The 27,936-nt window shown below is 44.3% G+C and overlaps 1 protein-coding gene across 2 annotated transcripts in view; it reads right to left on the reverse strand.

Moving 5' to 3' along the window:
• Positions 1-4,386: 4,386 nt before the first annotated feature.
• The window catches only part of CRKL (CRK like proto-oncogene, adaptor protein), a 37,372-nt gene continuing 13,822 nt past the window's right edge, over positions 4,387-27,936 (reverse strand). The window contains exon 3 of one of the 2 annotated variants that reach the window (XM_003994962.6): positions 4,387-8,008. In XM_003994962.6, coding sequence (XP_003995011.1) covers positions 7,874-8,008 — 135 coding nt within the window. In that variant the 3' untranslated portion in view covers positions 4,387-7,873. Of the gene's footprint in view, positions 8,009-14,540; positions 14,727-27,936 lie in introns of those variants that run through there. The other variant, XM_045041179.1, reaches the window with a different exon arrangement.

The following is a 27,936-nucleotide window of genomic DNA, read 5'->3' on the forward strand; positions in this document are numbered from 1 at the left end:
GTGTAGGGAGATCCTTTGGAACATGAGATAGAGGCAATGTTGAACATTGGGATTGACACTGGCGCCCCCTGGAGGCAGGCCTGAGGGTCAGCAGGGCCTACCTGAGCTTTGGGGTTCTGAGGGCAGCCATCGGCTGAGACAGTAGAGGCCTCTTCCCTGCCAGACTTAGGTGGATTTCCAGATACAGAGACCTAAGTTTATCTAACTGACTCCCATGAAATACTGGGGGCTGATACAGCACAGCCAACGCTTGAGTTAAGGCCAGCTGTGCCCACAGCTACAGGGTGATTCATTCATATAGAAACAGAAGTTAGGGGATCCCCGGTTTGGGGAGCCTGAGACAAACCCCATATCCCAGGCTCATCCCTGACTTGCTGTAGCTACTGAAGCCTATCCTCCCCCCAGCCCGGTTGGTCTACACAGTGTGAACACCGTTCTGGGTTCTCTGACTGTGGAGGCCAGCTCCAGCTCCTATTGACCTCTTCAGCCCCACCATGGCCCTCCCCAAGCTGCTGGCTTGCTGCCAGGACTGTCCTGTTTCCAGGTTATGGGGTACCCAGTCCTAATTCTAGTCCTCCTGGAGGGAGAGAAAGGCCAGAAGGGTTTTACTAGGGGGTGGCAAGGACTGAGGACAGACAGGCCCTTAGGAGGAGTTCAACAGAGAGGAGATGGGCATCCAGGCAGAAGGAATGTCCGGGGAAAGGCAAGGAGGTATGATGGCAAATTCTGGGGAATACAAAATGTGCCAGCCCAGCCTGGCTTGGGTGCTGAGTTCTGGGCAGGAGCATAGCATGGAGGTATGTTACAGGGCCCAAGAGCAGCTGGGTGAGGGGTTTTCATCCCATGTGTCTTCGGTAAAAAAAAACATACCAACAAGTAGGACTGGCACTGGATTGGAATGGGGCAGAGGGACCAGAAGGTCAGGAGGCACCTGGGGTGAGGATTGAGCCACAGTCAGCTTGAGGGCTGGAAGGTGGGCCATGCCCTTGTGGCCCTTACTTAGACCTGAAGATTTTCTATCATCAGAAGGGTTGGCAACAACTTCCACACCCTCAATGACAAATGTCCTGGTTTAAGCTACCTCAGCCACGTGGAGGAATACTGTTCAGCCATAAAACGGGTCTACAATGGGTTTGGAAAAATGTTGTAAATATTTTCTTACACATCTCTGGTGAAAGTGTAAGTTACCCTACAGAGGGCAATTTGGCAACACCTCTAAAAACTGCAAATACCCAGAGCCTTTGATCCAGCAATCCCACTTGGAGCAGCTCATTTTAATGCACCTGACCTCCTTGGAAAGGACATACATGTCCATCAATAGTGGATTGTTGAATGAGTAACCGTACATCTGTATCATGTGGTACTATACAGTGGTGAAAAAGAACAAAGACTCACAATAATCTTTAAAACAGACTGGGGAAATAAAGCAAGGTACAGAACAGTAAGTAAGTAATCTATGCTACCTTTCTGTACAGAAAACATTTAGAAAGGATATTTACAGAGGTATATTTGCTTGTATGTTATAGAAAAATTCTGGAAATATACATAATTATATTAATATATTATCAAATATATAATACATAATAAACTAGAAACAGGGAGATCCTGGGTAGTGGAATGGATAGTGGAAGGGATGTGCTTCTTCAGATACCCGTATTTTGAATGCTGCATCCTATGGATGTTTTTCCTCCAACGCTGAAGCCAAAGTCAAATCCCCCAAACTCCTCAGAGCTGTTTTGGGGGAGCTCGGTGGGCTTCAAACCACTATTCGCGAATGGCTGACACTGGGGCTTGGGTCCTTTTCCTCTGGTCACTGGGCCTGGCACAGCCCCTGCCCAGGTCTCTCTTCCTCTTGGTGCCCGTCCTGGACGCAGTTACGGGGCAGACTCCCAGTAACTCACTCACTCCCTCTTTCCAGGACTCGGCTGGTGGGCAGCTCCTGGCGCCCACTCAGAGGACATCCCCGCCCCCCGCCCCCACCCAGCCGGTTCCTCAGATTCAGCCTGCACAGCACATTCCGCGGGGCTCTGGGGCGGGAGGGTGTAGGTTGCTCTCAAAGCGCGCCGCCTTAGCCACGCCCCCAGCCCCTCCTTCACCTGTGCCCGCCTCCATTTCAGAGAAGGCAAAGCTGAGACACACCAGCCCTGCCCTCCGGAGCCGCCAGGACACAGGTTTCGTAGGGCCCCGAGCCCAGGAGCCCTGCGAGGGCAAATTCGTTGGCCCCGGGGAGCCGTCCGGAAAAGGGTAGCGCTGACGGCCACCGGCCCCCTCTTCGGTCTCCCCGCCTTCTGTTTGCCACCCTACCTGGCCCTCGGCCCTGCCACCAGGAAGCCCGGGCTAGCCAGACCCCACAGCCCGCGATCTCTCCAGCCGCCGGGGACCTCACCCGAGAGCCATGCACTCTGGACAACGTCCGGAAAAGGGCAAACCCTTTCTTTCTGGGACCTGAGAGCGGGGAGGGAGCCTCCTGCGGCCCCAGTGCACTGTGTTCTCTACCCTCACCCCTCCCGGAGTCCTCCTCTCCATCCCTCCGGGTGATTGTCCTCCTGCCCCCGACTCAGCGGCGGCTGCCCCCGGGACCAACGGCCGCATCTAGGCGTGGGGAGTGGCGGGGTCGGGTGAGCAGGGTCTGGAGGACGCGGTGGTGGTGGTCCCCAGAGCCGGTCCGAAAAGCGGAGAACCGGAGTCTAGGTGACGCAGCCGCGCCGGAGTACGTGCTGCAGCCGGGCTTCGAGCCCAGGACTCCTGGGAGTACCAGGTGTGTGTGTGGGCCGCGCCTGCGCACTGCTGTCCGAAGGCGTCCGGGTCTTCTACCCTCGGGGTCTTTCGCATAAAGGCCGGACGGCAACTGGCAGTCGCAACTGGCAGTCTTCCCGTGGGCTTGGGCTTGGGTCCTCGCCCCGGCGGACTCCAGTCTTGCTCTCCTAGCACAGGCAGAACATAGACCACAGCCCCTTGGCCCAAGACTTCGGAGAGCTGGAGGCGCAGGAGTGAGGGGCTTCAGTGGCACAAGTAGTTCTCAAACTTGGCTGCATAAACCCCTGGAGAACTTGAAAAAAAAGGAATCGAGGAAGGGCAGGTCACCTGAGGTCTCCAGGGGCTATGACAAAGCCAGGCACTCTCCAGCCCTGAGCTGTTCCCTCCACCCGGATTTCGTTGATTTCTCTTCCCCTAAGCAGCCAAGAAGCCATCCTGAACCCACCGAGGGCTCCACAGCAGCTCCCACTGTCTCGAGCCACCTTCACCACGTCTGCACTATGAGCTCTCCAGGGCGGGGGCAGGGATTCCTTCCAGCTTAGGTTGCGAAGACTTGGGGAACCAAGGTGTGCACGGAGACCACAAGATCAAGGTCAGATCCCGAGAAAGGGCTGGGGAAGAGGGCCCATGCCTAGGCAAGAGAAGAGCCTCCCAGAACAAGGACCCAGGAGGAGACCATGTGAAAAGCGCAGCAATGTCACAGTTTTTACTGTGGAGTGAGGTTTCAAGATCTGGGCACTGGCCTCTCTGCTGGTGTGCACTGAGGCTAACTCAGCAGAGGAAGGTGGAGGGACAGCCACCCTCACCTGGTCCCATTTCCAAGGGTTTTTCCTGCCACAGAGGTACCCAGCTCAGTATTGCTGCTCAAAATACACCTTTTCAAACCAAGTATTCTTCAAAGGTGTCTCTAGGACACTGTGTCTTCCAGAATGACTTAACAGTTTTGTATTCCCATTCAAGGCAAACTTTTCTTTCAAATTCTGCAGTACCCTGAAAGTAGAAGCTAGGGAGTACATTTAAGCAGCATAAATATGGACTGGTATCACTTCCTGAAACTCACTTTTGGAGGTTTTACTACAAAGAAATGTGGACCTCTCAATACATACACAAATTATGTGTGAGAACAGGGCTCTGAGTGAGGGGATGCCAGGAAAGTGTCATCCCTACCCCCACCTCCAGCTGTCTACCTGAAGGTCCCTGGAGTTCATCAGGAAGGCTATATATAGACAGAAACAGAAGAGGCTGCTTGTTTTTTAGGACTTACTTCCACTTGAAACCATTCAACCCTGGGTAGCTTGTGCTGAACAAATATTTAACAGACGTCTTCAGATACAGGTGCCTAGAAGGGACCTTGGTGGTGTAAACTGTGGCAACTATTGCTTCATCTTCAGAAGGCCAAGACTGAGCACCAGCCCCCTACAGCACCTACTGTGCTCACACATTGGGAACCAGCTGTTTCTCTTTTGTAGGGGGCTCCAAGTGTGGGGAAGGGCCAATGCAAGACGCACCCTAGGAGAGGCACCAGTTGTTTCTGTGTTTCACAGGCATTCATCAGGTGCTAAACTGACTGGGAGGTTGATATGGGCTGAGAGCCTCCAGGCAGCACTGAGGAGACACCGAAACACCAAAGCCGCTGCTGCCACCACCGGCTGATGCAAGTTTTATTGAGACAATGTACAAACAGGCCATGGAAACAAGGGTTCTGATGCCGGGATCAGTAACGTAAAATGAATACAAAAATAAAAAGGCACTAATCTGTTAAGAAAAGACACTCAATGTTCTAAGAATATAAGTCATTTAATACTGTTAATTTTATAGCACAAAATAAAACAAGCTATGATCCCCAAAAATAATTTTAAAAGCTTACACAGAAAATATTATTGCCTGAAGTTTATGATCTTTAAGTTACAGGTCAAAAGTTTTGTGTTGTTGTTGTTGTTGTTGTCATTTTAAAACACACAGTGAAGACCGTCTAGAAGCAAGGCCACTGTTCCTCCTGCAGAGACAACAACCCTGTGTCAGGGAACTGTCCTTCTACTCCTTAGAATATACAACCAGCTCAGTTACCACACTGATATCAGTTAACCAGAGTTAGGTCTCTGGTCCCAGAGGGTGGAGTTTGAGGCAGAGCTCAGTGGTGTCCACAGAAAGCATTAGTCTTAGGTACTGTGTTAAAACAATCAAAAGTCACTCATTTTAAGAGGTTAATGAACATAATATTAAAGGATTAAATTATAAACACCTGGCAAAAAAACATATCATCCCTTTTCAAAAATAAAATGGTCATATTCCTCTGAGCAAACATTACAAGAGCAGTGGCCGTCTGCCTCGGCCTGTCTTGTCTGTAAACAGCTGTAAAAGAAAGTTAGCACGGAGCCAGGGATCCTTGAGCTCCAAGGAGGGAGCAGCTGTCTTTCCCTCCCTTTCAGTTTTCCAACATGAGCACAGAAGGTGTCTTGTCTGGGTGACCAAAGTTGTCAAATGGCAGCTAGTCAATGCGTGCTCCTCTCTAACTATGCCATCAGGTGGTACCACACCATGAAGAAATGACAAGAACAACTCCTGCATGGGAGGTCCTTTTCAGGATAAACAAGTTTTGAATCAAACTGTCAATGCCCTTCATAATTTGTTCAGTTCCCGAGTTAATTTAATATCCAAATATCTTCTTAGGTGACACACAGTAGAGCAGAGCCAAGTAGCAATAATGAACAATCTTAAAAGGAGACCAACCAAGGAGGGAAGGCAGCTCCTCTGGAAGATTCGCATTGCTTTCTGAAACAGGAAGTCTTTCCCAATCACTGGGGAACCCAGGCATGAAGCTGAGGCAAGGATGCGGTCTTCTGTATATTTAGTGTGATGAAGAGAATTTCCCTGCCTGATGAGAAAACTAATAAGGTCCTAAGTCAAAAAGGTACTACTTTTGGCACGTATCTTGAGAGTTCAGAACTCAAGGTTCACCATATTTCAGGCTCCCAATCTCTTGGGCAGCCCTGGAGACATGTACGTGGGCTGAAGTGACAAGCAGACTTATTATGAAGCCAAAGTAGGTTTGTGGGGTGTTCTGATTCTGAAGTGCTCTACACGAGGTGGGTCTTGCCATGGGCCAGCAGACATAGCTGAAAGGAAACCCTGCTTTCCAAAATGACCATATACTTCTTATACTCTGAACCAACTATTGTCACCAAAAAGTGCCAAGCCCCTCAGCTAAATTTGGCTAAAAAAAGTCTTAAGGTTTGTGCCTTCTTTAAACAAGGCACATATAATGCTCACAACCCCCTTAGTACTGGGTCACTGGTTGCAAGGCAAGTGCTGCGTCCAGGCAGAGAGCAGGAATGCTGCCACACACGTACCACTTACTGTGGGAGCTAGGCTGGGCCCGAAATGAGTATGAGGCAACTACAACGGAGAGGCACCTTCAGAGCAAGAAGTGGCCACAGTTCTCCCTGACTAGGGAGAGCAGATGGCATTTTTTTCTGGGAAGACCACAGACAGGCAGCCAGTGATTTTTTTCCCAACTGATCATTAACTTTATCACAAGAACACTTTCAAGATTCTTCCATATGGCAGATACCAGCCTAATGAAATATGGATTTAAAGACAGACTGAAAAAATGGTTGTTTTGCTGGTTCCGTCACCAGAATATATCGCTCTAGCCCTCCAAACCTAAGACCCTTGGGACACAGGGCCATGGCTACAGCAGATGCTCAGCAAATGATGCAGTTACTCATTAGGTGGCTGCTACATTTCTAGGTCTTCTGTATTCATTCTGAGCTGAGGCCTGTCTTCACCAGTTTCCAGAAGGGAGAGCAGACTGAACTGCATGAAGGTTCCAGAATCCTAATCTGCTATGTGCACCAGTCGAGGGATCAGCCACACATTTGTATCAAGCGGGCTTATATGAACAGCCCTTTTTTTAGCTAACAAGGAAACAATAACATCAAATTGCTAAATGGTTAATGGTTCTCCCTAGTGACTAAAATCTTAGACATTAAATGCATTAACCAATTTCCAGAGCTTACATTTTCTTTGCCTGAGGGCATCACGGACATACAGACTGGGGAACCAGTATTAGCAGCACCATCTTTCTCTGGCAGCCTTGTGAATTTGGGCTGTGGTGGCGAGGAGTGAGCCTCAGTAAGTAGAATTTAAAGATTCATTAATTATTTCAATGATTTTATGAACAACTTCATTTTTTAAAGAAACTTAATTCCTATACCTTAAGGGGTGTATTCACTGAAACAGTAGACAGAAAATTGGCCAAGTGCGCCCCCCACATTGCTCCTGTCACTGGCAAACAAGGTAAGCAAAGGTTTCCCCAAATCACCCCTCACTCTGATGCTTTTGGGGACAATGTAATCCAAGAGGCCATGCACACAGCTTGGCACGCTATGACTGATTTTTTGTGGGCTGTTTGCAATATGGCAAAACAAGGTACAAGTGGCAACCAAGACAATAAAGGCCTCTGCTTCAGAGCTGTTTTTTCCTTTAGTTACAGCAGCTTCAGTTTGGAAGCTCAGAGGCACGAGTCATTCCTTACAATACCACAAAAATCCAACCCTCTAGTTAAAAACCTGTTCAGAACACACAAATCTAATTAAGTCTTCTAAAACCAAACCAAAAGGAAAAAAGAAGAGCCAGATTTGGGGAGTTAAGGACAGAATTCCCTCTTCTGTAAGGTTCATTTGCTCTGTTCTTCAAAGGAAAAACAAAATGGCAACTGAGCCACTGCTCTGTGGACCAGCAATGTGCAATGTCTCATCATGGCCTCAAGCTCCATCTGATGAACATGATAGAATCAGTCACAAGTACAAACAGGGCAGTGATGAGAAGACAGACCCTTTCCTCGTCAACTTCTCTCCACTTGTGTGCTTCCACCAGTACTTCCAGTTTATGATCCAAAAGAACTCTAAAATCGGCTACTCTTGACAACACGACTATGATACAAATGCCGAGGCAGCCACTGTGTGCATTCCAAATGGGTGTGAGAGACCGCCACTCTGCAGAAAGCTGGACATCGGCAATGCAGTGTAACTTGCCTATGAGAGAGAATGCTTTCCCACTTCAAAGAGACTATGACAGGCAGAACAACGAAGCAGCAGGAAACAGGCAACAGCAATCACTCGTTTTCATCAGGGTTTTGAGGGTCAATGATTTTGACATGCGTAAAGGGGAAAAGCCCTTTGCGCCCATTCACTTCGCCTTCCCACTGGCCATTTATATTCATTCTTGTGACTTTCACAATGTCACCAACCTGTAAGGATGGAGAAAGGAGACAAAGTCAGCATTTTCTCTGCAAACAGAAGAAAAATAAAGTTTATTTATTTATTTTTGAATATTTATTTTTTGAGAGAGAGCAAGTAAGCGCAAGCAGGGGAGGGGCAGAGAGAGGGAACAGAGAATCCCAAGCAAGCTTCCTACTGTCAGTGCAGAGCTGGCTCGATCCCATGAACTACAAGATCATGACCTGAGCCAAAATCGAAGATGGATGCTCAACTGATTGAGCCACCCAGGCGCCCCAAAGAAAGTTTACTTTATTTAAAAATAATTTTTTTGGGGGGGGCGCCTGGGTGGCTCGGTCGGTTAAGCGTCCGACTTCGGCTCAGGTCACGATCTCGCGGTCCGTGAGTTCGAGCCCCGTGTTGGGCTCTGTGCTGACCGCTCAGAGCCTAGAGCCTATTTCAGATTCTGTGTCTCCCTCTCTCTCTGCCCCTCCCCTGTTCATGCTCTGTCTCTCTCTGTCTCAAAAATAAATAAACATTTAAAAAAATTAAAAAAAATACATATTTTTTAACATTTATATTTGAGAGAAAGAGAGAGAGAGAGTGAGCACGAGAGCAAGAGCGTGTGCATATGCACAAGCGTGGAGAGGGCAGAGAGAGAGGGAGACAGAATCTGAAGCAAGCTCCAGGCTCTGAGCTGTCAGCACAGAGTCTGACGCAGGGCTCGAACTCAGGAGCTGTGAGATCATGACCTGAGCCAAAGTCAGAAGCTTAACTGTCTGAGCCACCCAGGCACCCCAAAGAGTTTACTTTATTTTGTTTTTGTTTTTAATGATATTTATTTTTGAGAGAGACAGAGTGGGGGAGGGGCAGATAGAGAGGGAGACACACAATTTGAAGCAGGCTTCAGGCTCTGGGCTTTCAGAATACAGCCTGACATGGGGGTCGAGCCCACGAACTGTGAGATCACAACCTGAGCCGAAGTCGGACGCTTAAGTGACTGAGCCACCCAGGTGCCCCAAGAAAGTTTACTTTTTTTTTTTCTGTAATGTTTATTTATTATTGAAATACAGAGAGTCAGAGTGTGAGCAGGGGAGGGGCAGAGGGAGAGAGAGACACAGAATCTGAAGCAGGGCTGTCAGCACAGAGCCCAACACGGGGTCCGAACTCACAAACTGTGAGATCATGACCTGAGCCGAAGTCGGACGCTTAACTGACTGAGCCACCCAGGCACCCCGAAAGTTTATTTAAAAAAAAAATTTTTTTTAACGTTTATTTATTTTTGAGACAGAGAGAGACAGAGCATGAATGGGGGAGGGCCAGAGAGAGGGAGACACAGAATCTGAAACAGGCTCCAGGCTCTGAGCTGTCAGCACAGAGCCCGACGCGGGGCTCGAACTCACGGACCGCGAGATCATGACCTGAGCCGAAGTCGGCCGCTTAACTGACTGAGCCACCCAGGCGCCCCCGAAAGTTTATTTTAAATAATACACACTGTTTTATCCAAAGGAACCTACCAATAAGCTCACTGTACTTCTCTTCAGGTGCCAAGAATATATAGTAAGTGAAGCAGCTTCTGAGCATAAAAGCACCCTTTTTTCTCCCCATCCTGGTTACTAACTCCAACAGGACAGAAATGAACACTTAACTCTCTGAGAATGGTTACAGTGAAGTCACACACACACACACACACACACACACACACACACACACACACACAATGTGTCTCTGCCTTAATTTACATGGGGTGGAACTGCTGTCACCAAGACCTCAGTAACCATGCTGCTTTCCCCAAGCAGCAATGTCTCCCTGAGTTGTCCATTCCTGGCTCCGCTCCCCTCCCCTCTGTGGGGCAGTCACAGAGGGAAGGAAGCTCAGCTTTGAACATCTTTTAAGGCCTATTTATTTATTTATTTTTTCAACGTTTATTTATTTTTGGGACAGAGAGAGACAGAGCATGAACGGGGGAGGGGCAGAGAGAGAGGGAGACACAGAATCGGAAACAGGCTCCAGGCTCTGAGTCATCAGCCCAGAGCCCGACGCGGGGCTCGAACTCACGGACCCCGAGATCGTGACCTGGCTGAAGTCGGACGCTTAACCGACTGCGCCACCCAGGTGCCCCATGGCCTATTTTAAATTAAAAAAAAAAAAAAAATGTTTTATTCATTTTTGAGAGAGAGAAACAGAGTGTGAGCAGGGTTAGGCACAGAGAGAGACACACACAGAATCTGAAGCACGTTCCGGGCTCTGAACTGTCAGCACAGAACCTGATGCAGGCCTCGAACCCATGAACCATGAGATCATGACCTGAGCCGAAATCGGACACTTAACCGACTGAGCCACCCAGGAGCCGCTTAAGGCCTATTTTAAACTGCAGGGTGGTAGGAATTCTATCTACTATCACAGGACAGGCACCAATTAGGGGCAGCTCTACTCATCAAGGGGAATGCAGCAATTTTGTTTTGGAAATGGTTTCCAAATTGTTCTGGAGACCCACAAAGCTCTAGGGAGGTGTTTTAAGGGCCCAACAAATGTCTGATTGGGATTTCAACTTTTTAAAATTGTATTTTATAAAATTATAGTAAAAAAAAGTACACTGAAATGTGCCACTGCCAAATTCACCTGTGCTGCTCTGCTAGCTAGCTGCTTTTCATGCAGACCTTCCTTGGAACGAAGCTTCTTTTGCCTTGTGTCTGATTGAAGACTCCCCCAAATGGCAAGGTAAAAGCTACAAGACACCTATCACTACTTGCAACAAAACACATTCAGAAATAAACAGAATGCTAAGATGGATCAGACTGCACTGGTCATTCATGTTATTTCATGTTTTTTTTCTGCCCATTGTAATAGTCCACTGTCCCAAATGCCTTTTTAGCTAATTCTTATAAATCTCAACTTAAAAAAAAAAAATTATACTTACATAAAAACTTTTATATCTGACATATAGTGGGATTCCATGCAGTATTTCGTTTGGAAAAAAAGGTTCTTCTGCTAAAGTTACTGGTCCAGCAAGCTGACTGCTGGCCTGGAATGATCAAAGATCCCAGGGATGACAAGGCAGCTTTAGTAGTTCACGTGCACACAGATCTGGGCCATTAAGGCTGCCTCCATAAGTGTGAAGGCAGACCTCCTCCTACCCCTGGTCCCTTCTCCAAAGCCCTGGAGCTCAGAGGCTTTGGGTGGAGCCACAACTACCTCTCTTGGGTTACAAGGTGGGTCACTACCCTCTGAAGAAAAGGAGGTTATGTTTTCTGAAGCAAATTCAGAGAAGGAAGGTAGTCTTTGAAACAGTCACTTGAATTAGTTTATAAGATGACTAGGCACCTGGGTGGCTCAGTTAGTTCAGCGTCTGACTCTTGATTTCAGCTCATCTCATGATCCCAGGGGATCCTAGGCCCGTCACTGGGCTCCACGCTGAGTGTGGAGCTTGCTTAAGATTCTCTCTCTCCCTCAACAAAAAAGACTAGGACCAAACAGAAACACCAAAATAGTAACAACAACAACAACAACAACAACAACGTTTACAAGGTCACAGGCTGGTTCACCATGAAGCAGGGGTAAAAGCCAGTCAGCATCCAGTCCTGGCCATTTGTGTCCCTGCCATCTTGCACACTGCAAAGGCAGCATGGCCCACCTGGGCCCAGGACCACTCAACCTCCCCCTCTCAAGTTCTTCTCACCAAGACACCCATTACTCTTAATGGTGTATCCTCACAATCTCTTTCTGTGAACACAGACTGGCTGTCCTGAGTTTTCTACCTCCTCATCCTCCATTTTTTTGCTTTTACTATTCTACTTGTAATTCCTCAAACCTACTGAGAAATAAGAATGAAGTCACTACATTTACACGGAAAACAGCATTATTACCAAATGAAGCCTCTTGCCTTATGGAAACCAACTTATTTTGAGTACTTGATAAAATGAAAACGGAAAAAAAAACTTTATCCCATGAGGCTCCCTGATTAGAACACAGTAGAAAATCAGTAAATGAAAAAACAAAAAACAAAAAAACAGTGCTCTAAGTTCCCTGTCTAAATTCTGACTCAAAACCCTTTTTTCAGGAAAACCACTAATTCAACTCAATGGTAGGATGGCTTACAAAGAGTTAACCTGGTAATGAAGAATTAGATTTTTTTTTTAATTTTATTTTTTTAAGTATGCTCTAGGCCCAGTGTAGGGTTTGAACTCACAACCTATGACCAAGAGTTGCATGTTCCACCCAACTGAGCCATCAAAGGCGTCCAAGAATTAGATTTTACATGATAAAAGTTCTAAGACCAAAAAAAAAAAAAAAAAATGTACTTCAGTATTCAGTAGTAGGTATGTATATGAGAAAAATGGTGTAAAAAGCCAATTGTATATATTTATAGATTATTATAATTATTTTCAAATTCATGTCATGAGCTCAACAGAAACAATTCAGCTCGTTGAACAATTAAAATCTGAAGATAACAACTGAGAATTCTATTTTTGAGATCTGCATTAAAAACTGAGTTGTAGGGGTACCTGAGTGGTTCAGTCAGTTAAGCATCTGACTTTGGCTCAGGTCATGATCTCATGGTTTGTGAGCCCCATATTGAGCTCTCTGCTGTCACAGTACAGAGTTGGACTCAGATCCTATTCGTCCCACCCCTCCCCCCTTGCATGTGTGTGCTCTCAAACAAACAAACAAACAAAAACATTAAGAGAAATTTTTTTTTCAATTAAGTTGTGAGGGGCGAGGGTGAGGGTGTGTGTGTGTGTGTGTGTGTGTGTGTGTGTGTGCGCGCGCGCGCGCGCGCCTGCCTGCCTGCCAGGCTCAGTTGGTAGAGCATGTGACTCTTGATCTCAGGGTCATGAATTCAAGCCCCTCATTGGGTGTGGGGCCTAATTAAAAAAAAAAAAAAAATTAAGTTTTAAAATAGTGGAAAAAAGTTACAACTGAAAAGACTGGTTTTCTTTGGCTTTGCCTTAAAAGGAAATAATTTGAGGGAGAGTAAATTGATTTAATAATAAAAATTAAGTTTTAAAATATTTGAGACATACTAAAGACTTCTGAATATATAGACTGTTTTATGATTAGTGCTTGGAGTCCAAAATTACTTTCTCCAAGTCGTAATATTTTAATTTATGGATAACAGAAAAAATTTTTAATGTTTATTTTGAAAGAGAGAGAGTGCATGTGAGCGGGGGAGAGGGGTAGAAGGGTAAAGGGAGAGACAGAGAGAATTCCAAGAGGTTCCATGCAGTACAGAGCCCAATGTGGGATGTGATCCCATGAACCGTGAGATCATGACCTGAGCAGAACAAGAGTCAGACACCTAACCAACTGAGCACCCAGGAGCTCTGAGAAATGTCATTTTTCTTCATAGCTAGGATAATCATACAAATGTTTCTTTATTTTTTTAATTTTTTAAAAATATTTATTTTTGACAGAGAGACAGAGCATGAGTTGCGGAGGGGCAGAGAGAGAGGGAGACACAGAATCCGAAACAGGCTCCAGGCTCTGAGCTGTCAGCACAGAGCCTGACACGGGGCTTGAACTGACAGACTGAGAGATCATGACCTGAAGTCGGACACTCAACCGACTGAGCTACCCAGGTGCCCCAAATGTTTCTGATAATTATGAAAAATTTCATATTCTATGAAGTGGACCAAGGATTTAGTTTTATAATTTGTATACCCTTCTCCTACCATACAGAAGTCATGAAAAGGGAAAACCCTAATTATGATTATTTCTAATAATGAAAATCTTCAGATCTGTGTATAAGTTCTAATGTGAATGAGAACCTTGAGTTATAGTAGAGACGTTACAGAAATCATGTAGCTGGAAGCTGAAGTCGATGGAAATCTGGAAAAATGGTTTATGTTCAATCTTATCATCTTACTCCATTAAAAAATTATAATGTTTAAGCACAAACATACAATAATGAAAGTGAACCCGCAAGTTAAAATCAGGTCTAGGTAAGCAGAGAGCTTCTGCAGGCAGGAGCTACTAAGATGCTACAAATCTAGACCCCTACCGACAGACCACATTTCCCAATTTCCTCAAACTTGTACTGCACCTGCTCTAGAACCTTGCCCTCTTTGAGCCTTTCAGTACAGGAACCTGCTGTCTCATGTCTGGAGCACAATGAGGCCAACGAGATGAGGAGCTTCACCGCCTGGCCTTTCTCACTCACACACAACATTCTTCCCTTATCTCCTTTTCACCTAAGAAAACAGATCTATTTTTCAAATAATGAAATAGGAAAGAAATGAAAACTCATGGATAGAAAACTACTGACATCATTAAAAAAAAATTTTAATGTTTACTTTTTAAAGAGAGAGCGACAGAGACAGAGCATAAATGGGGGAGGGGCAGAGAGAGAAGGAGACACAGAATATGAAGCAGGCTCCAGGCTCTGAGCTGTCAGCACAGAGCCTGATGCAGGGCTTGAACCCATGAACTGCGAGATCATGACCAGAGCTGAAGTCGGACGCTTAACTGACTGGGCCACCCAGGTGCCCCAGACATCATTCTAAATGAACTTCTCGTTATTGTTAATTACCACAAACAAAAAATAAAATGAATGTATTAAAATAAATACACAGAAAGGCAAGGACAAGTAAGAGGATGTGTGGGTATATACCTGTACAGAGGATTTGGTGAAGAAAGGGATGGGGACCAGGTGAAGAAACGCCCAGGTGGACTCTGCTGTACAAAGGGACGATGGTCCTAGGGCACCTGGGCAGTCTGTAAGTAGGCTGGCACTCAGAGCCAGATCCGACTCTGCCAAGATGTTAAAAGAAAAAAAAAAAGGCTAAGGCAAGAATGAGCTGAAACTGGAAAGAAACAAAATTACAGTTTGGGGCTAAAGGCTGTTGGCAGAGGTTGGGCCCTGTGACTGAAGTTTTTATTTGCTCCACTCATTTGACGTCCTGCAAAAAATACTCTGGAATTTTGTTATTTTATCTATGTCTTCCCTATATTCAACTGCACTCCAGATGCCCAGAGAGCTTACATTTTGCCTGAAGTTTGTAATCTTAGCCTGCCTTAGCTGATATTTGATAAATGTGAAAGGAAACGAGGCCTCACCTTCCTGAAAACCTGGCCTGGGGCAGCCCTCTCTCACATCTTGGGTGAGTCCATCCCTCCAGCTAAGGCCCCCTCCCTGGTTCCCCCAGCCTCTCACTACCTGGCTCTACCAGTGTAGCCATCCTGCCCTGATCTGGCTTGTCATCTCATGTCACCCCAGCCCAATCAGCCCAACTCCCAATCACCCTGCTCTTCTACAGCCAGGCCCTACCTACGACAATGACTACTGCTCCCACCATTTTACCAAGGAACACCTGACAGTCCAAAGTCAATAGCACAAGTCCACCTCTGATGCTCTATGGCACCTGAAGTGGGAGACTTCACCCACCCTTCTCACTTCCTGCTGCTTAGCCCTCCTTTTCTGTGGTATTCTATAAAATAACCCCACTATCAGGTGGGTACTTCCCATCTGGCATTTGTGGAAAGCAAGGCTCTGTCAGGTCGGGTCAGGTGCCTTGTTTTCCAGGTTTCTGGCAGACTTGCCCAAGGAGGCTTCCACAGTCACCTCCTCACCCCTAACAAACACCACATGGCACTTTCTGAAGGAGGAAACTTGTTTTGCTCATTTTGCACTCCAAGTCACAGGTCTCTTGTAAACTACTTTCTGGAGAAGTCTGCAGAATCAAGGTTAAAGAGAGAAGAGAAAATTATTGGATGATGTCCCCCACCTGCTGGGGATAGATGGCCAAGCAGAGAAGCAAGGTGCTGGAGTAACAGGCACAAGGGCCTAAGGGCAAAAGACAGACCTTTAAAAAATATAAAGATAAGTGGGTCACTGCTCTGCCTTTTAAACCCCCAACACCTTTTCTCTGCACAAGAGCAACATCCATACTCCAGTCTTCGAGGCTCTGCTTAATCTGGCTTGACTCTTCCCATCTCTGACCTCGTTTCACGGCCTTCTGCACTGCCTCCACCCTCCCCCTGACCAACCACATTGGCTTTCTTTCAGTTTCTCAAACTTGCCAAGCTCTTCCTCAGATATTGACTGTAGGACAGATGCAAGGACATGATGTAAATGCAACTCTACAACTGCACATCTTAAGATGCTATTGCCAAGCTGGTCCTAAGAAACCTTGGACTTCCTCTCTTCTTCCAGTTTGAAGACATGTAAGCAACCCTGATCAAAATCAAATCCCAAGGACAATCCAAGTCCCCTCATAACTACCTTATAGAGCTGCACACGCAGACAATGAGAGCAGGAAGTCTCTCTAGGCCACTGTAGATGGAGCATTTATTCTGCTCAGAGAACTGGGCTAGGTTCTATATTGTGTATTCAGGATACATATGATGCATCTTGAATATTAGACCTACCTAAAACTAAGGTCTAAGATCAACAATAACAGGATGTAAGCAATACCTTGAATGCCTAAAACAGGTACAAAGTAGCACTGTGGTGGCTTATACTATGTACTTGGGAATAGGGCAGAACTGGACTGATGCACTGCATCTGCCACTTCCAGTGTCTGTATGTCTGTAGCAGAATGCTCAAGCTGTCCAAGTCTCAGTTTCCTTCTGACTTTGACAGGTTCTTGTAATAATCAGAGGAAGTACTATAGGGGAACTGTTAACCAGGCCACTCAGCTAAGTAAATGGTAGCAGTTATCAGAGTGGGGATTCCAGAATAGAATCCAACCCCCACACTTATGCTCATGTTCCCAGCTGGAAGCACTCTGGGAAAAACTGGAATCAGTATGGAGAAGAACTGTATTAAGGTGGGTTTTCAACCTTGTTAGTAACAAGGGTCCTCCCAAAACTGATGATGGGATGGGAAAGATGCCATATCAGAATGAGAGAAGATGAGGGGCAGGCGTGAAAAGTGGGGGTCTACTAGGTTACTGTGATGGACACCAAGCAGCTGAAGAAGACAATGGGAAGGAGAAGGTGAAGGTGAGTCAAGTACTCAAAACTGCCAAGAACATTGAAACCTCATGCTTTCTAATTAACTTGTGATTTTTGACAAGTCTTTACAGAATACTTACCACACCATTCTACATCATCAATTTAATAAGATTTACTACAGATCTATTGTAGCTCAGTTCCCATCCTCAAGGAACCTCTGTCTTCACTGTGGTATAGAAAATAAATAATCTACTGTCCAGATATGATAGATGCTCAATGAATGTTTGTTAGAGAATAAACAGTATAAAAAACAGCAAGTGGTGGTGTGGGTGCCTGGATGGTTCAGTCGGTTGAGCATCTGACTCTTGATTTCAGCTCAGGTCATGATCTCATGGTCGTGGGATTGAGCCGTGTTGGGCTCCACCCAGAGTGTGGATTGTGCCTAAGATTCATTCTCCCTCCCCTCCCCTCTCACACACACACTCTCTCTCTCTCTCACACACACACACTCTAAGGAAAAAAAAAGAAAAAGAAAAAAGGAAAGAGAAAGGAACAAGTGGAAGAAAAACTGCACTGAGTCCATGCTGCGGAGAACAGGAGGATCTATTGTTTTGACCCAGGGAACCTTGACCAATAGAGAGAAGTCAAGTTTCAGGTTAGGAAGAGAGAATGGGTGAGGGACATCTGATGGCCACCTGACCATTAATGTGTCATTCTGGCCTTGCAGGAGCTCTCACATGTCAAAACACAGCATGTCATTTCTCATGCTAGTTCTAGCTCAGTCCGAGGCCCTTCACAAGGGGAACAAGCCCCAGAACACCAATATAGAAAAGATGCCCTGGCTATGTTATGCTGCCTGCTGCCCACAATTACAGGCCTGGCTATGGACCAGCTTCTTCATGGCTCCACTGAAGACTGGGCTCAGATCCTAATATGCCACCTTGCTGCTGCTCTCATCACTCCTGATTCTGGTACAATGCCCTTCTTTTGGCTTCACAGCAGAAAGACTGAGCCCAAAGAACCACTCACTTCAGAGAGCAGATCAATCTCGAAGTTGGTGGTATCAATTCAGTTCAAGAACTGTACTTGAAGATGTGGCTAACTCTATCAGATCAAGAAGACACACATACCTTATGCATCAACCTTACTAGGAATGTCACCTATGACAATCCTAATAATTATTAGAACTGCCACACATCGGAAGGACACTATTCAGTCCCATTCTTTGTGTCTGGTGAGGACCATGCAAGAAGGCAAGAGGACACTTCCTGGTGCTGGAAATAGTTTGCTATAGGTCTACTTGTCCAGAGCATTAACAGAAGGGCTCTGGAAATAACTCTAATGCCTGACTTCTGGCACTTGATTCCAAGAGTAGCCAAAGAGCTGGAGCGCCCAAGCACTGGCTACCACAGCAGCTTTCTGCTTCCTCAGTTCAGTTATTTTCAGACTGTACACTCAGGTTACCAAAAAGTAAGATCAGAAGCACAATGGGTTACAATGGAATCAGAAGTTCTAACTTGGGTGACACGAATGTGTCTCAGATATCAAAAAACATCCTGAAAGTATATGTGGAATTATATGTAAGTGCATTAATGTACAGTTTTCCTGGAGAAAGCTTTCATCAGATTCTAAAAGGGGTCTATAACCCAAAAAAGGTATAAAACACAACAAAAACCCACATCCTACAACCACCAGGCAGTTTTAATCCTACTAGTTGTGGCTTGCATTCATTTACTTGTTCAACAACTAGTGATTATTATTGTGCCAGGAATACAACGGAGAACAAAGCAGACAACAGGCCTGCCCTCATGGAGCTTCCTGGGGTCTTCACCTGTTTTAACAGCTACCTTTATGTTCTCTGTGCACCAGTACCTGAATCAAAGCTACCAGAACTGGAGAGGCTTTTAAGGGCTGCAACCCTCCTTGTCCATGTGCCCTGAGCAGCAGTCAAGTAGTCGCATGTATTCTCTCCTACAACTGATGATATTTACTGGTTTTTAATACTGAAGACTTATTTTCTTCTTTGAAATTCCCATTATCCTTCAGGGCAGCATCTTGATTTAGGAGGGCTGCTTACCAGTTAACACTTCTTATGTAAACATAGGGATTTAAGATGGGCCAAGGGTTAAAGGTATCACAGGCCAGTATCCTGTGATGCAAGAGAATGTGGGCTATGGAGAGGAAGAAGTAAAACTATCTCCTTTTGTAGATGAGAAAGTCCTATATATAGAAAATTCCAAAGATTCCACAAGAAAGCTATTAGAGCTAATAAAATTCAGCAAAGTTGCAGGGTACGAGATCAACACACAAATATCACTTGTGTTTCTATAAATCAGTAATGAACAATTAAGAATGCAATTTCACTTAGGGATGCCTGGCTGGCTCAGTTGGTAGAGCATACGAGTCTTGGTCTCAGGGTTGTGTGTTTGAGCCCCATGTTGGGTGTAAAGATTATTTAAAAACAAACAAACAAAAAAATAACTAAAAAAACCCGCGGAATTCCATATACAGTGGCATTTTTCTTTTAAGGTTTATTTATTTTTGAGAGTGAGAGCTCAAGCAGGGGAAGGGGGGGGAGGGAGGGAGGGAGAGGGAGAGGGAGAGGGAGAGAGGGAGAGAGGGAGAGAGGGAGAGAGGGAGAGAGGGAGAGAGGGAGAGGGGGAGAGAGGGAGAGAGGGAGAGAGGGAGAGAGAGAGAGAGAGAGAGAGAGAGAGAGAGAGAGAATTCAAAGCGGGCTCCAAGCTGACAGCAGTGAGCCTGATGCGAGGCTTGAACTCACAAACCATGAGGTCACGAACTGAGTTAAGTCGGATGCTCAACCAACTGACTGAGCCACCCAGGCACTCTAGTGGCATCTTAAAAAAAATTTTTTTTAATCTTTAAGTTTATTTATTTTTGAGAGAGAGAGAGAGAGAGAGAGAGAGAGAGAGAGAGAGAGAATGAGTGGGAGAGGGGAACAGAAAAAGGGAGAGAGAGAATCCCAAACAGGTTCTGTGTTGTCAGTGTGCAGCCTGACATGGGGCTCAATCTGCAGAACCATGAAATCATGATCTAAGCTGAAATGAGTCGGATGCTTAACCGACTGAACTACCCAGGCACCCCTACAGTGCCATCTAAGAGAATAAAGTAACTGGGAATAAATTTAACCAAATGAAGCTGAACACTACAAAACATTGCTGAAAAAAATAAAAGGCTTAAGGAAATGGCAAAATATCTTGTGTTCATGGATAGGAAGTCTCGGTACTATCAAGATGTCAACACTACCCAAGCATCTACAAATTCAACACAATCCCTATCAAAATTCTAACAGTTTTGCAGAAATGGAAAAGCTGATCTTCAAAATCACATGGAATTGCAAGACACCCTGAAGAGCTAAAACAATCTTGAAAAAAGAAGAACAAAGTTGTAAGACTCATACTCTTGGACTTCAAAACTACTCCACAAAGCTACTCCACAGTAATCAAAACAGTGTGGTATTGGCATACAGATAGACATACAGACCAATGGAACAGAAATAAACACATACATCTTTAGTAATGATTTTTGACAAGAGTGTCAGGTTCATTCAAATAAGGAAAGAACAATCTCTTCAACAAATGATGCTGGTACAACTGGATTTCCATATGCAAAAGGAAGAACTTGGACCCCTACATCAAACCGTATACACAAACTAACAAAATGGATAAACAACTTACATATAAGAGCTATAACCATTAAACTCTTAGAAAACACTGGGGTAAATCTTCATGACCTTGAATTTGGTAAAGGATTCTTATATATGACATTAAAAGCATGAGCAAGCAAAAGAAAAACTAGGTAAGTTGGATTTCATCAAAATTAAGAATTTGCATTGGGGCACCTGGCTGGCTTAGTCGGTTAAGTGTCTGACTTTGGCTCATGGTTCATGAGTTCAAACCCCACATTAGGTTCTCTGCTGTTAGTGCAGAGCCCGCTTCAGATAGATCCTCTTTCACCCTCTCTCTCTGCCCACGCACCCCCACTTGTGCCCACACACTCTCAAAAATAACATTAAAAGAATGTGCACCAAAGCACACTATCAAGAAAGTGAAAAGAAAACCTACAGAAGGGGAAAAAACATTTAGAAAGCATACAACTGATAAGAGTTGAATATCCATGGGAATGCAAGCTAGTGCAGCCACTCTGGAAAACAGTATGGAGGTTCCTCAAAAAACTAAAAATAGAACTACCCTACGACCCAGCAATTGCACTACTAGGCATTTATCCACGGATACAGGTGTGCTGTTTCGAAGGGACACATTATAGCAGCACTATCAACAATAGCCAAAGTATGGAAAGAGCCCAAATGTCCATCGATGGATGGATGGATAAAGAAAATGTGGTATATATATATACAATGGAGTATTACTCAGCAATCAAAAAGAATGAAATCTTGCCATTTGCAACTACGTGGATGGAACTGGAGGGTACTATGCTAAGTGAAATTAGAGAAAGACAAAAATCATATGACTTCACTCATATGAGGGCTTTAAGAGACAAAACAGATGAACATAAGGGGCAGGAAACAAAAATAATATAAAAACAGGGAGGGGGACAAAACAGAAGAGACTCATGCATATGGAGAATAAACTGAGGGTTCCTGGAGGGGTTGTGGGAGGGGGGATGGGCTAAATGGGTAAGGGTCACTAAGGAATCTACTCTTGAAATCATTGTTGCACTATATGCTAACTAATTTGGATGTAAATTAAAAAAAAAAAAAGTTGAATATCCAGAATATATAAAGAACTCCTAATGCTCAACAACAAAAACCAAACAACCCAATTAAAGCATGAGCAAAGGACTTGAGCATTTTTCCAAAGAAGATATAAGGAACGTCCAAGAAGCATACGAGATGTTCAACATCATTAGTAATTACAGAAATACAAATCAAAACTTAAAAACTGGAAAGTAATAAGCATTGGTGAGGATGTAGAAAACCTTGTGCACTGCTGGTGAGACATCCACTGTACACAACAGTTTGGCAGTTCCTCAAGAAGTTCAACAGAGTTACCATATGACCCAGCAACTCTACTGTTAGCTATATATCCAAAAGAACTGAAAACAGGGGCAAATGGGTGGCTCAGGTCATGATCTCATGGTTTGTGAGTTCAAGCCCCGCATCCGGCTCTGTGTTGACAGCTCAGAGCCTAGAGCTTGCTTTGGATTGTGTGTCTCCTCTCTCTGCCCCTCCCCGGCTTGTGCTCTGTCTCTCAAAAATAAATAAGTGTTAAAATAATAATAATAAAAAAATAATAACTGAAAAGTGAAGATAACTCTGATGTCCATCAACTAAAGTTGTATAAACAAGATGTAGTATATATTGATACAATAGAATATCATTTGGCCATAAAAAGAATAAAGATACATGCTACCATATGGATGAACATTAAAACATTATGCTAAGTTGAAATAAGCCAGACTCAAAGGATAAATATTGTAGGATTGCATTTACATGAGATCTAGAATAGGAAATTCATACATATGGGAAAGGCAGATTAGAGTTCACCAGGGCCTCAGGAGAGGGGAGTTTCTGGTTAATGGTTACAGAGTTTCTACTCAGGGTGATGAAAAAGTTTTGGAAATAGTGGTGACAGTTGCACAACATTATGACTGTAACACCACTGAACTGTACACTTAAATTGTTATACGTATTCTACAATTAAAAAAAAAAAGAGCCACAATCAAGACGACTGAGTTGTATGGTTTAAGTGGGTAAATTGTATAATGTGTGAATTACACCTCAATAAACCTATTCAAAAATAAGACTGTGGGCTGAGTCCTAGCTCTGCCATATACCACTTGTGAAAGTGGCAACAGATGACATCAACCTCAAGTCCTAAGTGTGTAAAATAGGACTGGTGTCCTATTTTACATAATACAGCCACATAAGGCAGCCACAAGGACTAACTAAAATACTCTGTGAAGCCCCTAGCTGAAGATTCTTTTTATTCAATAGCTATTACTACATACAGAAAACTAAGGTCAGCATAATGACTAGGCTGGGGCAGGCCTTGTCTGAACCATACCAGGGCCTCAATTTCATGGTATTCTCACCCAATTTACACATTAAGGAAGAGAAATAAAAACCTTTTAAAGATAATCTTCTCTAATGCACAACCCAATGACATCATGATAAGTTAGAAGAAAAAAAATGTTATTAAAAATACAAAGACTTTCAGGGCTCCTGGGTGGCTCAGTCAGTTAAGTGTCTGGGTGTGGATTCTACTTAAAATACATACATACATACATACACACATACAAGACCTTTCTAAAATTCTAAAGGACTTTCTAAAGATTCCTAATTTTCATTTTTAAATTTACTTTTATTACTGATTTTTATTTTGAGAGAGAGAGAGAGAGAACACACACATGCACAAGTGGGGGAAGGGTTAGAGGAAGGAGAAAAAGAATCTTAAGCCAGGCTCCACACGCCTAGTGCAGAGCCTGACATGGGGCTTGACCTCACGACCATGAGATCACAACCTGAACTGAAATTAAGAGTTGGATGCTTAACCGACTGAGCCACCCAGGTGCCCCTAAAGATTCCTACTTCTGATAAAGCACTGTGATTAAGGAAAAACAAAAACAAAAAAGTTTTGGTACAGAAGAAGTAAATCAAATTCCTAAAACTAGATACATAACCAACAAATATCAATGACAGAAGGACAGAGGAAGAGCCCATCAGTCCTGATGAAAAGCTCTGAGATTATTAAAAGATGAATGTGAGCTCGTGGGCATCTGACAAACCTTGGTGAGAAGGTTCCATTGCTGGAATGTGACAGGAGGTAAGACAGAATGTCCCTGTTATGTTATGAGGCTAGGACCCTGAACAGATCTCCAGAGCTGAGTCAGATGTTTGATGATGACCATGCACAGACGTGCCATCACTGTGGATATACTCTACAGGTGACCCAGCCAGAGGAACTCACAGATGATCCGAGAGGTTGAAAAATAAAACTAGTACTACTAAAACCTTCATTTACTTTGCAGACAACTTGATCTCAGTCAGAAGGATAGATGAAGAAACTGCTAATGTGAATTTAATTCTAACCAATGAAGCAGAACCAAAGTAGAAACCTGAGAATTCCAGGCCATTGAAAGAAGTGGTGCCATTGGTCTTAGGAAGATTCAGAAAATTCAGAAGCCAGATGTAATCCCATGACTAGGGGTTTCAAAATTGGAGAAGACAAACCAAAGAGCAATATGAACACAATCACAATGGGAGTAAACAGCAAGTATCCTGAGAATGCTGGTGAGTTCACACAAAGAACTCTGAGCATCATAAAAAAGTATGTGCCAAAGATGAAAGGGTGTCCTTATACCGATAAGACAGACATCGAAGTACTGACCAAACACACTGGCAAGCAGGAATGAGAGTCCAAATCTGGTCACCTGCCATAGAGCATTACAACACAGGACACTGGCAGACATATGAAGGGTCAAGATTCTTTGTTTTGTTAAAACAGGGACGATACATTCTATAAAATGTAAAAGGTGAGCATGAAATCAAACCTGGACAAAATTCTAAATGCAATTAGCAAACAGATGATTGGAAGGCAGTATGGGCTCAACCAAGAACAAGTCATGCCAGACCAACCTCATTGTCTTTTTTTAGACAAGTGGCCTAGATCAGAGGAGGCTGCAGAGGAGGACTTTCGTACAAAGATCTGGATGGTGCTTTTATGAAATCTGCAGTTAACATGAAACTGAGGGGGATGATCAATATAATAGATGACATCATCAGAATTTTAAAAGATTCAGGTAACTGTACAGACGGTGTATGACAAAAACAAAAAATATACAGAAATGTATTCATCGTCCCCCCACCCCGCCCCACAAAAAAAACAAGAGGGATAACTATAGTGCCACATAATAAAGGCCAAACATTGGGCTAAGCAAATACAGGAAGGGGACTCATAGTGATTTATTTTACCCTGATAGAGAGCTAGAAGGAACCACTTGTGAGACTCTGTTCTAGAACTTCCACGAGGACAGAGACCTTTGTATTTTTCACTACTGAACTCCAAACTCCTTAACAAGGCCTGCCACATAGTAACTACTCAGTAAACTTTCTGCTGGAAGGGGTGAGTGTTTTTGGAAGTGCCAAGTTGAGACCAGAGGGCCAATGAATTTAGACGCTGCAGAAAGCTTAAAGCATTAGGAAGATGGGCAGACTAAATGATCTATTATCGCTACAACTTGCCCATCTTCTCCATCCTGAGTCACTTTAAGCCTCACTTGCAGTTGGAGAAAATGTTATTCTTCCTCCACAGAATCTGTGCCACTGACTTTGATTCCCATAGATCCCTACTGTCACCAATTGCGGGGTGTTTTTTGTTTGTTTGTTTGTTTTTAAACCCATACCACAGGGGAATGCTCCACCAAGGTTCCAGTTAGATGCTTGGACACAAATTTTCATACAGCAAATGTTCATGGGTATGCAGTCCCAGAATTAATTAAGTTCAATGCTAAGAAAGTTCTTCCCCTTCTTTTCTAGTCAGGAAAGTGTACTGGAATACAAGTGTGTGAGAATAATACTATTATAGGGAGACTCAAGCATCTGCTCTATACTACCTAAAAATCATTAAAAATGTAAATTCCCTGCAAACTTTGGAACCTCCATCAGTTGTGAGAAATTGGCTATTCTGTGCCTCAGTGAAGGCAACAGAAGAAAACTGTTTATCTCCTCAGCCTAGCCCTTTGATGATATGGCAACAACTTCCTCAACTTTGTCTTTTGTTCACTTTTGCCCTCTGCCCAACATATCCTGTGCTCTCACCAACCTGCAGCTACTCAGTGGTGTTAAGTCTTGTTCAAGTAAGCTCTTCCCTCTGCCAAAAATGTCTCCCTACACTTCACCCAGCTAACTTCTGTTCATCCTTCAAAACTCAGTTTGAGGGTCACCCCCTCCAGAAAGGCTTCCCAGACCAATACTCACCCACACTCCCATCTCCTACTCCCTTCTCCACTCTCCCTCTACTCTGTGCTATTAGAGCACTTATCATACTGCTGGTTTCTGTCTCTATTTTCTCACTAGGTGGTAAGGACCTGGGTGGTAGGATCCTACAAGATATCCCTCACAGGTTAGTTGCATGAATGGATAATTTATCCAACTCTCAGAAGGAAGGTGTCTTTTAGACTCAAAAGAACTTAAGTAACTTGCCCAAGATCACACCATGAAAAGCCAGGACTTGAATGCAGGTACATGATCTTTCCCTAACCATCTTGTTTTTTACTGTATCAGATAACTGTGACTACAGGTATTTTATAATGGGGTGTCTGGGTGGCTCGGTCGGTTAAACGTCCAACTTTGGCTCAGGTCATGATCATCAGGTTCTGTGCTGATGGCTCGGAGCCTGGAACCTGCTTCAGATTCTGTGTCTCCCTCTCTAATAAACATTAAAAAATATATACATAATGACAACAGCACCCTTGCTATTGATCAGTGGTGTACTTCTGGAAAGGGCTGTATCATTTCCCTTGACCTGAGAATGTTCTTGTAGGGTTGATCTGCTTCTCAGGAGCCCTTCCCAGCTCTACTACACCAAGAGCATGGGAGAGTTCTGGTGTTTTCAAGGAGTGGGGACACCCACCTTAATCACCTCACACAGGTACCAAGTATTCCTTTTTAAATTAAACCCCAAGGAATAAGTCACTTCTTGAAAAGAGGTCAGCAAGAGACAAAAATGGATAAACACAAACCTGTTTTAAAATATCTCTTTACTTGCAAGAATGTTCTTTTGAAAATCAAGTTTTATGAAAAAACACATGAAATAATTCACGAAATAAAGTTCACCTAAGCCCTCATTGTTCTCGGTAATACTATCAAGGGAAATAAAGAAGCTTCAATTACTGGCACATTTTGTCCTACTTGTCTCACCTTTCTTATTTTAATACTTTTCCTGGTAACCTAATTGCAAAAGTCTCAAGAGAGTTGTTTTTAACAAGATCAGACAAGCACTAAGTTTTAGAACATAACTCAAAGAACTATTTACTTATGCTATAGCCAAAAGTCTCATTTAAATATATAGAATGAGAAATATAATTAAATGGAATTTAGCAAAGGTTTATTTCTCAGGTCCCCCTTACACTCTCTCAGTGAAGCACCAAAGCAAGCCTTTGATGAGGCTTACACAGCTGGGGTAGTGTCACGAGGCAGCTCAGGTGTAGAAACCTCTCTTTGGGGTCTGAGAGACAAGAAGAGCTGCATAATGGCCAAGTATGTGGGCTATCTTAAAATACACATCGTTAACTAGGCTGTCACCTCATCCTGGTCTAAGGCACCTACCCTGGTATCCGCTCACTAAGCTCTAAATGATCCCCATTATAGTACCTGGTCTTGCATTCTACAAGCCCCCTATGCACACTCCAGGCAATAATACACAGGAGTTATGGGCTTCTAAAATGCATGTACATCTTAGAGCTAAAGGTCAACAGGGAGGTGGCCTAAACGGAGTGAGGCTTTAAACCCTAGCTCAGGTAAGAGCCCAATTCCTGACTTCCTCTATGGAGCTCTTGGAATTCTGACTGGGTGCTTCAATCCCAATGTGTCTAACACATGCAAGTCACACCAACTCTGAATTCTAGCTCTCTACTCCTATGATGAGACAACAGATGTGAAAATGCCTCAAAAGGCAGAAATCACTGTGCAAACTGGAAAGCGTTTAGAGCCCAGAACACCCTACATAATTTTAGGGTGCTAGGCCAGAGGCATGTACCTGTGCAGGGGCAGGTCTGTGTGGGGATGAGAAAGCTGGAAGGCCTACTCAGCCAGGATTCAGTCTAGTTTCTTTCCTGTTCCTCTACCAGGAAGCATGAAAGCATGTGGGTCCTCCCCAGACCTGGTCCCTGCCACAAGCCTCAGATGCTCACTCCCTCTTAAAAGCCAACATGAGAGGGAGAAGTCATCAGACTCTGAAACAAACCTTTAGGTGTAGTTCAGTCAGACATTACTGCTGGTCCAGGGAAACTGAGGATTACCAATGGAAAAAATCACAGAACAAATCAATGCTAGCTTTTATCTGTAAGCAGGCTGTTCTGTGGGTTA

The sequence above is a fragment of the Felis catus genome, chromosome D3 (assembly GCF_018350175.1).
Source record: "Felis catus isolate Fca126 chromosome D3, F.catus_Fca126_mat1.0, whole genome shotgun sequence".
In the NCBI taxonomy this organism is placed as follows: Eukaryota; Metazoa; Chordata; class Mammalia; order Carnivora; family Felidae; genus Felis; species Felis catus.